The 13,566-nt window shown below is 46.7% G+C and overlaps 1 protein-coding gene across 1 annotated transcript in view; it reads left to right on the forward strand.

Moving 5' to 3' along the window:
* Window positions 1–1,600: 1,600 nt before the first annotated feature.
* LOC149278422 (ADAMTS-like protein 3) overlaps window positions 1,601–13,566 on the forward strand; it is a 142,553-nt gene continuing 130,587 nt past the window's right edge. The window contains exon 1 of the mRNA XM_089501981.1: window positions 1,601–4,633. Within this exon, the coding sequence (XP_089358107.1) occupies window positions 1,601–4,633 (3,033 nt within the window). The remainder of the gene's footprint in view (window positions 4,634–13,566) is intronic.

The raw sequence follows: 13,566 nt of genomic DNA on the forward strand, positions 1-13,566 counted from the left end.
TCACTCGGGCTTGCGCCTGCTCGCCAGGGACGAGCAGGCGCGTCACCACCTTCCCCCACCGGGATCGCGGATCGGACCACTGCCGCGATGACGTCACGCGGCGCACGTCACGCACGCCGCGCACGGCACGCCGCGGCCTCATTGTGAGTAGACGGTTTCCTATTTAAAGGCCATTTGTTTTATCTGCTTTACCCGTTCAAAGTTTATTGCTTTTTGGGGTGTGCTGTTCTTTATGATATTACCTTGCCTTGTGTACCGACCATTGCCTGCTCTTTGACTACGATTCTGATCTGCCTGCCTCGACCTCGGACCTGTTATACCGTTTTGCCTCTTATCTGCCTGCCTCGACCTCGGACCTGTTATACCGTGTTGCCTCTTATCTGCCTGCCTCGACCTCGGATACGTTTTTGACCTCGCTGTTTGCCGTTGCACTTTTGACCGGACTACGCTACGTCCATATATCTGCATAGTTGGATCCTCCCCTGCTACCTGACCCCGTGACAATTTTGAACGGGTCTTACATGGATCCCGCGGATATGGCACGGCTGCAAGCACGTCAAGACCTCCAGGACCAGCGTCTTGCCGCTCAGGCCGCTCAACTTCAAACCCTGGAGCAAAAGGTCGACGCCATGACAGACCTGCTACGTTCCTTGACATCGCTACCTACCGTGAGTTCTCCACATCGCAGAGACACGCCATACGAGGACACGGGGGCCGTCGCCAGGTTTCCTCTGCCCGATAAATATTCTGGGGATCCGAAGGAGTGCCGTGGCTTCCTCAACCAATGTATGCTCCACTTCCGGAATAATCCCCAAGCGTTCCTGACGTCCTCCAAAAGGGTCTCGTTCATTATTTCACTTTTGAAAGGCGACGCATTGCTATGGGCATCTCCCCTTGTTGAACAAGAATCATACCTCCTTGAGGACTGTCCCGCTTTTATGGAAGCTCTCCGAACCGTCTTCGACGCTCCTGGTCGTAAGGAGACCGCAGAGTCCTCGTTGCTTGATCTCCACCAAGGGCGCAAAACCTTGGCTCAATACACCGTGGAATTCCGCACCCTAGCCCATGAGACCAACTGGGAAGAGGGCGCTCTCAAGGCTGCCTTCAAACGCGGTCTCAACGAGAAAATCAAAGACGCTCTCGTCTTCCACGACACCCCCACGGAGCTTGAGGATCTCATAGCCCTATGTCTAAGAGTGGATAAACGTATCCAAGAGCGGTTGCAAGACCACAGCCGCGGAAGAAAAACGGGACTGTTTGCCTCCGGTCTCACTAGAGCTACGTCCTCTACGTCCCCCTCGTCCATTGCCGATGAACCCATGGAGATCGGGAACGTTCGTCGTCTCTCCGAGGCTGAAAAAAAGCACAGACGGACACATGGACTATGTATGTACTGTGGGCAAGCAGACCACCTTTTGTCTTCCTGTCCCACCAGGCCGGTAAAAGACAACGCTTAGGTTGTACCGGAGAAGGCACCCTAAGCACATATCGCCTTACTTCTCCTCCCGCTACTCGATTGACGGTGCCTATCTCCATCCGCTGGGAGGATCATGTGGTGACCACCCGCGCCTTCATAGATTCCGGAGCTGCGGGCGTGTTCATGGATCTCCAGTGGGCCAAGGATAATCACGTACCGCTCCGCACCAAAGACACGCCTTCTCTGGTGGCGTCCGTGGATGGCTCCCTTCTGGGATCAGGGCTCGTGACACAGGAATCCATACCCCTAACCCTGCTGGTGGGGGTAACCCACCAGGAACAGCTCACGTTCGAGATGATCGAGTCTCCTCATGCCTCACTCATCCTGGGTCATCCCTGGCTACGCCAACACAACCCTCACATCGATTGGGACAGAGGAGACATACTGGCATGGAGCAACCGGTGCCATGTGTCTTGTGTTGTGCCTTGTCGCCGAGTCAATCTCGTCCTTGAGATCACGCCCACAGATCCCAGAACCCTGGTACCAAAGCACTACTGGGACTACTTGGATGTGTTTTCCAAAAAGGATGCGGAGAAGTTACCACCACATCGGCCCTACGATTGTGCCATCGAACTGTTACCTGGGTCCAACCCACCAAGGGGTCGTACGTACCCTCTCTCCGAACCGGAGAACAAAGCCCTCGAAACATACATCAAGGAAAGCCTAGACAAAGGCTTCATACGCCCATCCTCTTCACCTGCCGGAGCTGGATTCTTCTTCGTGGCCAAGAAGGAGGGGTCCCTAAGGCCATGCATCGATTACAGGGGTCTGAACCGTATCACGGTTAAGAACCGATATCCGCTTCCCCTCATCACAGAGATCTACGACCTCCTGAAAGGGGCCACCTGTTTCACCAAACTGGATCTCAGGGGTGCCTACAATCTGATTCGCGTTAAGTCCGGGGACGAGTGGAAGACGGCCTTCAACACCCGCTTCGGGCACTACGAATATAGAGTCATGCCCTTCGGGTTGTGCAACGCTCCTGCGGTCTTCCAGGCCTTCATCAACGACGTCTTCAGAGATATGCTTTTGTCCCACGTCATAGTTTACTTGGACGACATCCTCGTCTATTCCCCTACACTCGACGCACACCGACGTCACCTAAAGGCTGTTCTACAGAGACTACGGGAGAACGGTTTGTACGCCAAGGCCGAAAAATGCGTCTTCGAGAAGAACCGTTTGCCCTTCCTTGGGTACATCGTCTCCTCCGAAGGTCTTCACATGGACCCTGCAAAACTCGAGGCCATAACCGCATGGCCCCTCCCGCAAACGCTCAAGGCCATCCAACGTTTTCTGGGCTTCGCCAATTATTATAGACGCTTTATCAGAAATTACGCTACCATAGCCGCTCCCATCACTGCTATGACTAAAAACGGAGTTGACCCGTCTCTGTGGACCACATACGCCCGTCAGGCGTTCGACCGTCTCAAACAAGCCTTCGTCTCTGCCCCCATACTACGGCGGCCGGATCCTTCCAAACAATATCTCCTAGAGGTTGATGCCTCCGAAACCGGAGCAGGGGCTGTGTTGTCGCAACGACATGACCAGACCACGAAATATCATCCCTGTGCCTTCTTTTCTAAAGGTTTCTCCACGGCTGAACGGAACTACGACGTTGGGAACCGCGAACTCCTAGCCGTCAAAATGGCGTTCGAGGAGTGGCGCCACCTGTTAGAAGGCACGGAACAACCCGTAGTCGTCATGACCGACCACAAGAACCTGTTGTACATCGAGAGCGCCAAGAGGTTAAGTCCTCGACAAGCACGGTGGTCGCTTTTTTTTAACCGGTTCAATTTCTACATTACATACAGACCGGGCTCCAAAAACATCAAGGCCGATGCACTCTCCCGACAACATGACAGCCACCGAGACCACCAAACCGACGAGCCCATCATACCGTCCACACGCCTCATCGCCGGATTGTCCCTCCGCACTATGAGCAAAATCCGCATGTCCCAAGGGACCGCCCCGTCTTCCGGACGTCCTCCTCCGGGTCGTCTTTACGTACCTCCCAGTCTCCGCCCGGACGTCCTTCACTGGGGACATAAGTCCCTTCTCGCAGGTCACTCTGGTTTTCGGAAGACGGACTACCACATACGGAGAGCGTTCTGGTGGCCATCCCTTACCAAAGACATTCGAGCGTACCTCGCTGCCTGTCACACCTGCGCATGCCAAAAGACCTCTCGAAGACGTCCTCAAGGTCTCCTGCATCCGCTTCCCATTCCCACGGTCCCCTGGACACACGTGTCAATGGATTTCATCGTGGATCTTCCCAAGTCGCAAGGTAACACCACCATTCTGGTGGTTGTCGACCGCTTCTCCAAACAGGCGCACTTCATCGCCTTACCACGCCTTCCTTCGTCTCTACAACTGGCCGACGTCTTCCTCAACCATATTGTCCGTCTACACGGACTCCCTCTCCACATGGTGTCGGATCGAGGGACACAGTTCATATCCCGCTACTGGAGATGCCTCTGCCATAGACTCGGCATACAGCTCCATTTATCGTCGGCATATCACCCTCAGACCAATGGACAGACTGAAAGAACAAATCAAACGCTCAAACAATACCTGCGGATGTTCAGCAACGCACGCCAAAACAACTGGTCCTCTCTCCTCCCACTCGCAGAGGTGGCATACAACGGTTCTCTTCATGAGTCCATCGGCTGTACTCCGTTTTTTGCTGCCTTGGGCTATCACCCTGTCGTGTTACCTCCTCCGTCTTCCCGGTCTTCCTCGGTGCCTGCGGTTGACTGTCGTGTGTCTGACATGGACAAGCATTGGCAGCGCCTCCGGGATCTCCTCCAGAAAGCCCAACGACGCCACAAACGATGTGCCGACTCCAGGAGATCGCCTCCTCCGGCTTACCAAGTGGGTGACCGTGTCTGGTTGTCAACGCGACACATCCGATTACGCCAGTCGTCCAGGACTCTGGGGCCCCGTTTTATCGGTCCTTTCCGCATCCGTGCCGTGCTCAACGACGTGACGGTGTCCCTTGCTCTGCCACCTACCATGAGGATACCTAGGTCCTTCCACGTCTCGTTGTTGAAGCCGTTTGTGTCCAACCAGTTCTCCGGTCCCGTTCGATCTCCCGCTCCCCTCGACGTCCAGGGTCATGAGGAGTACCTCGTTGACGGGATCCTTGATTCCCGTAGGGTTCGCAACGGCTTGCAGTACCTTGTGGCCTGGAAGGGGTACGGTCCTGAGGAGCGGACTTGGGTTCCGGCTTGCTTCGTGCACGCTCCCCGTTGTGTCGCCCGTTTCCACGCGCTATTTCCCTCTCGTCCGGCTCCGTCGCGCTCGGGGCGCGCTCCTGGCGGGGGGGGTACTGTCACGGGAGCCGCCGCGGCACTTACCTCGCGTGCTCGCGGCAGCTCCCTCCATCCTGCCGCTGGCGCCGTGCGGTCACGTCGGGGTCGCGGCTCCGCTCCCACCGCGACCCGATGTTGGCTGGGCGTCACGCGCGCCGCCGCGGCGCGCACGCCAGGGGCTCCCGGCGGCGCGCCCGTCAATGCCGCCGACGCCGTACGGTCGCAGCGAGGTCGCGGCTTCACCGCCGGCAGGGAAGTCCTGCCTCCACGGCCTCACTCGGGCTTGCGCCTGCTCGCCAGGGACGAGCAGGCGCGTCACCACCTTCCCCCACCGGGATCGCGGATCGGACCACTGCCGCGATGACGTCACGCCGCGCACGGCACGCCGCGGCCTCATTGTGAGTAGACGGTTTCCTATTTAAAGGCCATTTGTTTTATCTGCTTTACCCGTTCAAAGTTTATTGCTTTTTGGGGTGTGCTGTTCTTTATGATATTACCTTGCCTTGTGTACCGACCATTGCCTGCTCTTTGACTACGATTCTGATCTGCCTGCCTCGACCCCGGACCTGTTATACCGTTTTGCCTCTTATCTGCCTGCCTCGACCTCGGACCTGTTATACCGTGTTGCCTCTTATCTGCCTGCCTCGACCTCGGATACGTTTTTGACCTCGCTGTTTGCCGTTGCACTTTTGACCGGACTACGCTACGTCCATATATCTGCATAGTTGGATCCTCCCCTGCTACCTGACCCCGTGACAGATACAGAATATATACGGTATATGTGTATATGTGTGTATATATATATATATATATATATATATATATATATACATTACTGTGCAAAAATTTTTAGTCAGAATACAGAAAAGAGAGTAACTCTGCACAAGGAAATGCTCAGACCCGTGAAACATCCATTGGTGATTAATAAAAAAAAATAAAAAATCGGCACTTACGAAAAAGAATTGTAGAAAAATGCTTCACTGAAATCCAAACAATAAACAAACAAAAAGCATAGAATAATACTGCAAAAATGTGAAAGAATTCTGTAAAGTAACAATCCTTTCACACATAAACATGTTAATAGTTTACTTTTATCATTCAACAAAATGTAAAGTAAACAGACCACCCTTTTGCCTTTGAAACAGCATCAATTCTAAGTACACTTTCACCCAGTGTTTTAGAGATCTAACCACAGTGCTTCTGTGGATTTAGGCAGCCTCAGCTAATGTTGAGATCAGGGGACCATATCATCACTTTCATCACTCATTCTTCTTTACATTGATAATTGTTCTTATTGCCTTTGGCTTTATGTTTGGAGGCATTGCCATGCAGTATAATACATTTGTGGCCAATTATATGCCTCTCTGATGGTATTGCATGATATATAAGTATCTGCCTGTACTTCTCAGCATTAATGACACCATTAATTATGGCCAAATCCCAAACTCCATTTTCAGAAATGCAGCCCCAAACTTGCAAGGAACCTCCATCAGTGGCGACTCTAGAAACAATATATAGGGGGGGCACACAAGATACCACAGTCAAACTGGGGGGGCATTCATAATTTCCACCATTAAATCATACCACTTCATACTGAAGTCACTACACCTTAAGGAGGGCATTTTATCTCTGGATAAGTATAAATTAAATAATTCCAACTGCCAGGAAACAGATAACCAAACACACACACCAACACGGGCTCTGTCACACCAACACCCAGACACACACACCAGGACAGGCTCTGTCACACCGACACCCAGACACACACACCATTACAGGCTCTGACACCCAGACACACACACCAGGACAGGCTCTGCCAAACCAATACCCAAACACATACCAGGACAGGCTCTGCCACACCGACAACCAAACACACACACAGGACAGGCTATGCCATACGGACACCAAAACACACACACACCAGGACAGGCTGTGCCGCACCAACACCTATACGCACACACACCCCAGGACAGGCTCTGGTACACTGATAACCAAAAACACACAAACAGCAGGACACAATCTACGTCACTGAGATCTACATCAGGATGGATTTTTCACACTGCATTGTTGTTTATACCCCCTTAGTGTTTTTGACCCTTGTGTATTGATGCCCCTGCCAGCACCCTTTTAGTATAGATTAATGTGGTGCCCCCACACCCTTGTATAATCGCCTCCAGCCACCACTATTTGTATTAATGCCCCCAGCAAGCCCCTCCTTTTATTATTGATTTATGTGGTGGCCCATCACATATACGCATTAGACATGCTTGTGATCTCAGCACTGAAGGTATATATCAAATCAACAGAATCAGACATACAGATCCTGTATTTGCAGGTATACAATAACAATATATAAAACGTACCATTGCAGGTATAGATCAAATAAATACATGAAAACAGCATTGCAGTTATTACCGTATTTGCTCGATTATAAGACAACCCTGATTATAAGACGACCCCCCAAAATCTGAATATTAATTTAGGAAAAAAAGAAAAAGCCTGAATATAAGACGACCCTATAGGAAAAAAGTTTCCTATAGTAAATGTTAATTCATGTAAACTATTTTTTTTAATAAAAGCTATGATTGAGAAAAATATTTTGTTTTTAATTCCTTTTATTTTCCAACCTGCCCCCAGTTATGCACATCAGCCCCCAGGCTTGTCACTCTGCCCCATAAATGCCTTAAACCCCTATATGCCACTGGGCCCCATGATATGCCTTTTAACCCTCTAAATGCCACTGGGCCCCATGATATGCCTTTTAACCCTCTATATGCCACTGTGCCCCATTATATGCCTTTTGACCCCCTATGTGCCACTGTGCTTCCAGACATGCCTTATACCCATATATGCCACTCTGGCATTTAGGGGGTTAAAAGGCATATTATGGGGCAAAGTGGCATATAGGGAGGTATTAGGGATTTCAGGAGGCAGAGTGGCATTAAGGGGGTTAAAAGGCATTTCTGGAGGCAGAGTGGCATTAAGGGGGTTAAAAGGCATTTCATAGAGCACTCTGCCTACAGAAATGCCTTATGCCCCCAATGTAACACCCCCCCCCCCAAAAAAAAACTTACCGGTGCTTCTGACTTCCGGTGTGTTGTCCGGGCAGCGTGTAGACTTCCGCTGCAGCCGGAAGGAGGTGCGGCTAGCAGGGGGGTTGTCTGCGTCCATCGTGCAGACCTTCCCCCGTTGTCAGAGAGAATTCCCCGGTGAGTGCCATCTTTGCCCTTCCACAATTACACATCTATGATACACACATACTCATTAAATCATGCTCTCCCTCATTCAGACTATTCATCCACATATTAACTCATGCTCTCCCTCATTCAGACTATTCATCCACATATTAACGCATGCTCTCCCTCATTCAGACAATTCATTCACATATTAACTCATGCTCTTCCTCATTCAGACAATTCATTCACATATTAACTCATGCTCTCCCTCATTCAGACAATTCATTCACACATTAATGCATACTCTCACGCATTCACACAATGCATCCACACATTAATTCATACTCACTCATTAACATGTACCCCTTCTGCCTCCCTTATCACATTCTACCCCTTCTGCCTCCCTTATCACATTCTACCCCTTCTGCCTCCCTTATCTCTTTCTACCCCTTCTGCCTCCCTTATCACTTTCTACCCCTTCTCCCTCCCTTATCACATTCTAACCCCTCTCCCTCCTCTTTCCCTACTCACCCCCTTTGTATTTCACTCACCTTTAAAGTCCTGCGGCGGGAGAACGAGGCTTCTGTCTTCACTCCTGAGCGCCTGATATGATGTCATATACCGGCGCTCAGTATGAAACGCCGGCACTGCGGCGGAGGTAGAGGCCTCGTGGAGGAGAGTGAGGGGGGACCGAGCGGTTGCTAGGCGCCCCTCTCTCTCCTCCGCGTCCAAAAAACAAAAAAATTGTTTCAGGCTGCCCAGGACTTAAAGTCCCATTGCGGGACTGTCCTGGGCAATCCGCTGGATGGTTCCAAATTCGGCGGGGGGGCAACAGGGGGGGCAAGGAATAACCTAGGGGGGGCAATTGCCCCCCCCCTTGCCCCCCTGTAGCGACGCCACTGACCTCCATCATGCTTGTTGCATGTAAACACTTATTCTTGTACTGCTCTTCAGTCCTTTTGTGAACAAACCACTGTCTGCTACAGCCAAATATTTCAAATTTTGACTCATCAGTCCAGAGCACCTGCTGTAATTTTTCTGCAACTCAGTTCCTATGTTTTCATGAACAGTTGAGTTGGAGGTATGGTTTTTTGGCCGCAGGTTTTCCTGCCTTTACTGTCTTCTGACAAGGCTTCATGGACAGTAGATGGGTCTACCAGGATCCCACAGCTTTCTGCCAATGCAAAGCTGATGGCACTGCTGGATATCTTCCGAATGTGAAATTAACCAAGCATGATGTATCTTTCCTCTGCTCCACTAAGTTTCCTTGCTGGACCACTACATCTAAGGTCCTCAACATTGGCCTTTTTGTGCTTCTTCAGAAGAGCTTGGACAGAACTTCTGGAAATCCCTGTCTGCCTTGATTTTCTGTCTGATGACTTTGCTGATGTAGTATAACTACCTTGTGTCTTGTTGCTGTACTCAGTCTTGCCATGGTGTAATGACCTTTGACTTCAGCAACCTTTTTTAATGAGTTTGGCTGCTCCTCATCCAGTTTTGTTCTTCCTACACATCTGTTTTTGTTTCAGTTTATGATTGTGTTTTAACCTACATATTAAATTGATGATCATTAGCACCTATCTGATATGATTGTTTAAGCATCTAACTATATCCCTACAAAATATATTACGTTGTGCAAGGAATTGTGCAAGGAATTAATGCTGTTTTGAAGACAAATATTGATTTAGATTTCTCTTGCGCTCACTCATAAGCATTTTGTTAAATGATAAAAATAAACTATAAACATATCTATTTTTTTACAGCATTTATATATAATATTAGAAAGCAGGTGATGGAAAGGAAAACAAATATATGTGGATATAATTGAGATTACTCATAACATCTTGAGTTGATCTCTGAGGAAGACCCTATACAGTATCTGTAAAGTTTCTGAAGATTTTATTATTTCTGGAGGAGACAGATGTTTAGATCATTGCAGCAGAAATATCTTGATTATTGAATCAATTGATTATTGAATATGTAAGTAAAAATCAGTTTTAGAGGGGCATAATGAAAGGACCGAAAAAGTGTACAGAAAAGTGACCTTGTTGCTGCTGACTGGATGTCATCCTTTTCAGTGCACACATGGTTCCCTACTGTACTGCAAGCACTGCTTAGTTTGATTAGGTTCAACAAAGATTTTGTAAGTATAAACAACCATTTTGCTCAGTTTTCACTTCTGTAAAACCCTGAAATCTTATTTGACCCTTGATGTTTCTTTTTTGGGATAACCTATCTGATACATGTTTTAATTCCCTGACTGATTACATCTCTACCACCAACCTCTGCTGGAAGGCTGTTCCACCACATTCTTCCTTACCTAAGCCCTCTAGATTTAGATTCTTGTCCTCTCATTTCTCCCTCTTGTCATTTAATGAATTCCTTTATCTGTTTAACTGTTTCTTCTAGATCCTCATGTCTCTCTTTTCTCTCAGGTTTGGGCATGACTAATTGACTTGCCAGCCTTATTGACCTGTTATTGTTTACAACTAGGCAGTTGTTTTTAAGCATTAAGCACAAACTTACAAGTAGATGACTGAGCTGTGATCTGCTCCTCTCTGACAGTCACGGTACCTTCAGGTTTATGGAACTGTCAGAAATGAATGAGGCACCAAACCTCCTCTGAAATACACGAACATTCTTTTATCTCAGACAAAACAAGTCTTTGCTTGCAGATTACATGATACAGAAAGATGGACATGGTGTGTCTCCTATTTTTCTAGTGGGAATATCAAACTGCTTTAATGTTAAATGAGGGTCATCTTGTTGGCTGAAAGTGGAATGGTACATTGTCAGCAGCAAATGCAGTTTAGTGCATGCGTCATTAATGGATTCTGATAAGTTTCAACACCGCATAGTGATATCGGGAAATTCACTGTCCACACACAGCTTTCCTGCATACTACCAGCCTTGTGTTTAGCTATAGTTTAATTTCATTATATATATTTGAGATCATTCATATCTTTAACTTTCCTTCTGAAACACATAGCCTTAATAGCAGATGTCTGTGCCGTCTAGTAGGACAGCAGAACAAATAGAAATAATAAAACTGGGATTTTTATTGGGAAACTGTCACAAAAATAACACTTGTTTGGAGCAGACAATGTATTGCTCTAAAATGCCACCTGTCTGCCTAATTAAACTAGACCTGTTGCCCATAAACCACTTCAAACCACTTTTAAGACAGTGTTAATATGTATACATCATGTTAAGGATTTCAAATGATTTAACTATTTTAAAGTTATTTTTTTATCATACATCACTGGCCATCTCATACATGGATGTTTGACATGTATGTTCCCATGTAAAATGCTGCTCTGTTGATGTAATCCCATCCCTGAAACTTTCAGTTGGTGGACAAAACTTGCTTTTTGTACAGATATTCTATATTATACCCCTGCACTTTATACATAATATACACACACACACACACACACACACACATACATCATAATAGCCTTCTAGTTCCTAGCTCTAGCCCTAAAAATAATATAAATATGTCCAGATATGTCTGGATCAGTAATCTCCAAGCCTTCCACTGTCCCATTTCTTCTTCAGTACTTCCCTATGATTGCATGGTATATTTCAAATTGGGAACATAGGGTAGCAAAGAAAATTCAAGCAGTCAATATATCTGTGTATTTGAGAGTTCACAGTTTTCAAAGCTAGCAGGATTTCCTGTGTTACTTGGCATTAGTTCATTCCACTTAATGAAGCCTAATGCTTTAAATTTGCTAATCTACTTGTTTGTGGTGATGAGGAGCACTGGATGCCTTTGTCTGGTTTCAATTATCTCCCAGCTTTCGTGTTGTTTGAGCCTCCTGAAAACTGGTATAAGGTTCATTCACTTGTGGTGAAGCAGAATAAATGGGCTTCCTAGAGAGATCAGCTCATTGTAAATGTGTGAAGGGAATGTATGATTATGTGAGTCCAAACCACTTCCTGAAAGCAACTTGTAATAAGACCAAATTAGTGTGTAGAGAGGTAAGGCCGAAAAAAGGAAGCCTCTGTACAATGAACAAGTTTCCCACATCACCGTCTTAATCAGGAACACTTATTAAGGTGCATTCTTCATACTTCAAGGCAATGCTTGACTGAGTACAATGTATCTGTGTGAATGAATAATTTGAATTATGGCCTACTTCTACTACCATGTAACCCTATTAAGCTAATTATGATTTAACTGGAAGAGTACAAACAAGAGCTACAAGATGAGACCTTTGAGTGCTCGATGTTGGGGCACGTTTTTTCAGGGCCAGGTTAGTTTTCATAATTGTGCTATGGTGAGATTTGGGTGACCCCATCGGCAGTGTTTAGGCTGATGTTTAGGTAGTTCACACTTTACCTTGAGAAACCTATATTTTTGGGGGGGAAGCTACTCATAAGTACCTAATTTAAAACAAACCATGTATCCGATCACATGGATAATATTTCTTAAATTCCACCATTATATAGATGTATAGATATATACTGTATATACGATACTATACATTTGGAGAGCAGGGTGGGACAATGCTACATTCTCATTCAGAGAAAAGAAAAAAAAATTCATGCCAGGTTTTGCAAAAGACTGGATGGTTGGAGGATCCAGTTCAAGATTCTTATGAAGCCTGCGTCAGGTGGAGGACATTTAACATCTCACAATCATGGAGTTCAGGAGAGAGGAAGTTCCCACTACAAAGAGAGACCCTGAAAAGTTGATCCCTGAACCAAGTGGGCCATTACTTGTCTGGACCCGAGTGTTTTGCCTGAGGGAGGTTTTCCAGAGCCTGGCAGGAAAGTAGTAGTTAGCGGGTGTTAAAACTTATATATATTTGCACACAAATATTTTCGGTAGTACGCAAAGCTACATAAAAGGTAAGTAAGCTTGAGTAAGCCGCACTCACTTACAACTCCTGTAACTACATCCCTTTAAACAAAAGCGACACATCCAAGCAAAGCTTTTTTGGCTTGTTAATTACAAGTAAGGCTTTAAAACCTTCCACAGGGTGTCAGTGAGTGTGTTTGAACCACCATTACCTCAGTCGACCTCAAATGGAGGCCTTCCAGAAACTAAGAAATGTCCACTAACCTCCTCGTTACATCTCTGTTGACCTGGTTTGTGGTTTAAACCATTGGGCTTCCTGTGTGGTTCGGTTGGCTTTTTTTGCATCAGCAAAATGTATATTGCATAATAAAGAAATGGTGTGAGAAAGAAAAGCCAGGGGTCTTTCTGTATATGGGAATGTGCGCATAGATTTATGATTTTAAAAAGACGTGTGGTAATTCCTAATTAATTGAATTATATGGTAGATGTTTTTATAGGTTAAGCCAGTTCCAGTTGTAGATTGGATTCTACAAAGATTTACCCCTTACTGTGTGTGTATGTATGTATGTGTGTTTGTGTGTGTGTGTGTGTATAATATATATATATATATATATATATATATACAGAGTGGATATAAAAAGTCTACACACCCCTGTTAAAATGCCAAGTTCTTGTGATTTTAAAGAATGAGACAAAGATAAATCATGTCAGAACTTTTTCCACCTTTAACTTGACCTATAACGTGAACAATTCAATTACAAAACAAGCTGAAATCTTTGAGGAGGAAAAAAAATA

This window comes from Sceloporus occidentalis, unplaced genomic scaffold, assembly GCF_023333645.1.
Source record: "Sceloporus occidentalis isolate IW3139 unplaced genomic scaffold, rSceOcc1.0.p SCAF_189, whole genome shotgun sequence".
NCBI classification, from domain to species: Eukaryota; Metazoa; Chordata; class Lepidosauria; order Squamata; family Phrynosomatidae; genus Sceloporus; species Sceloporus occidentalis.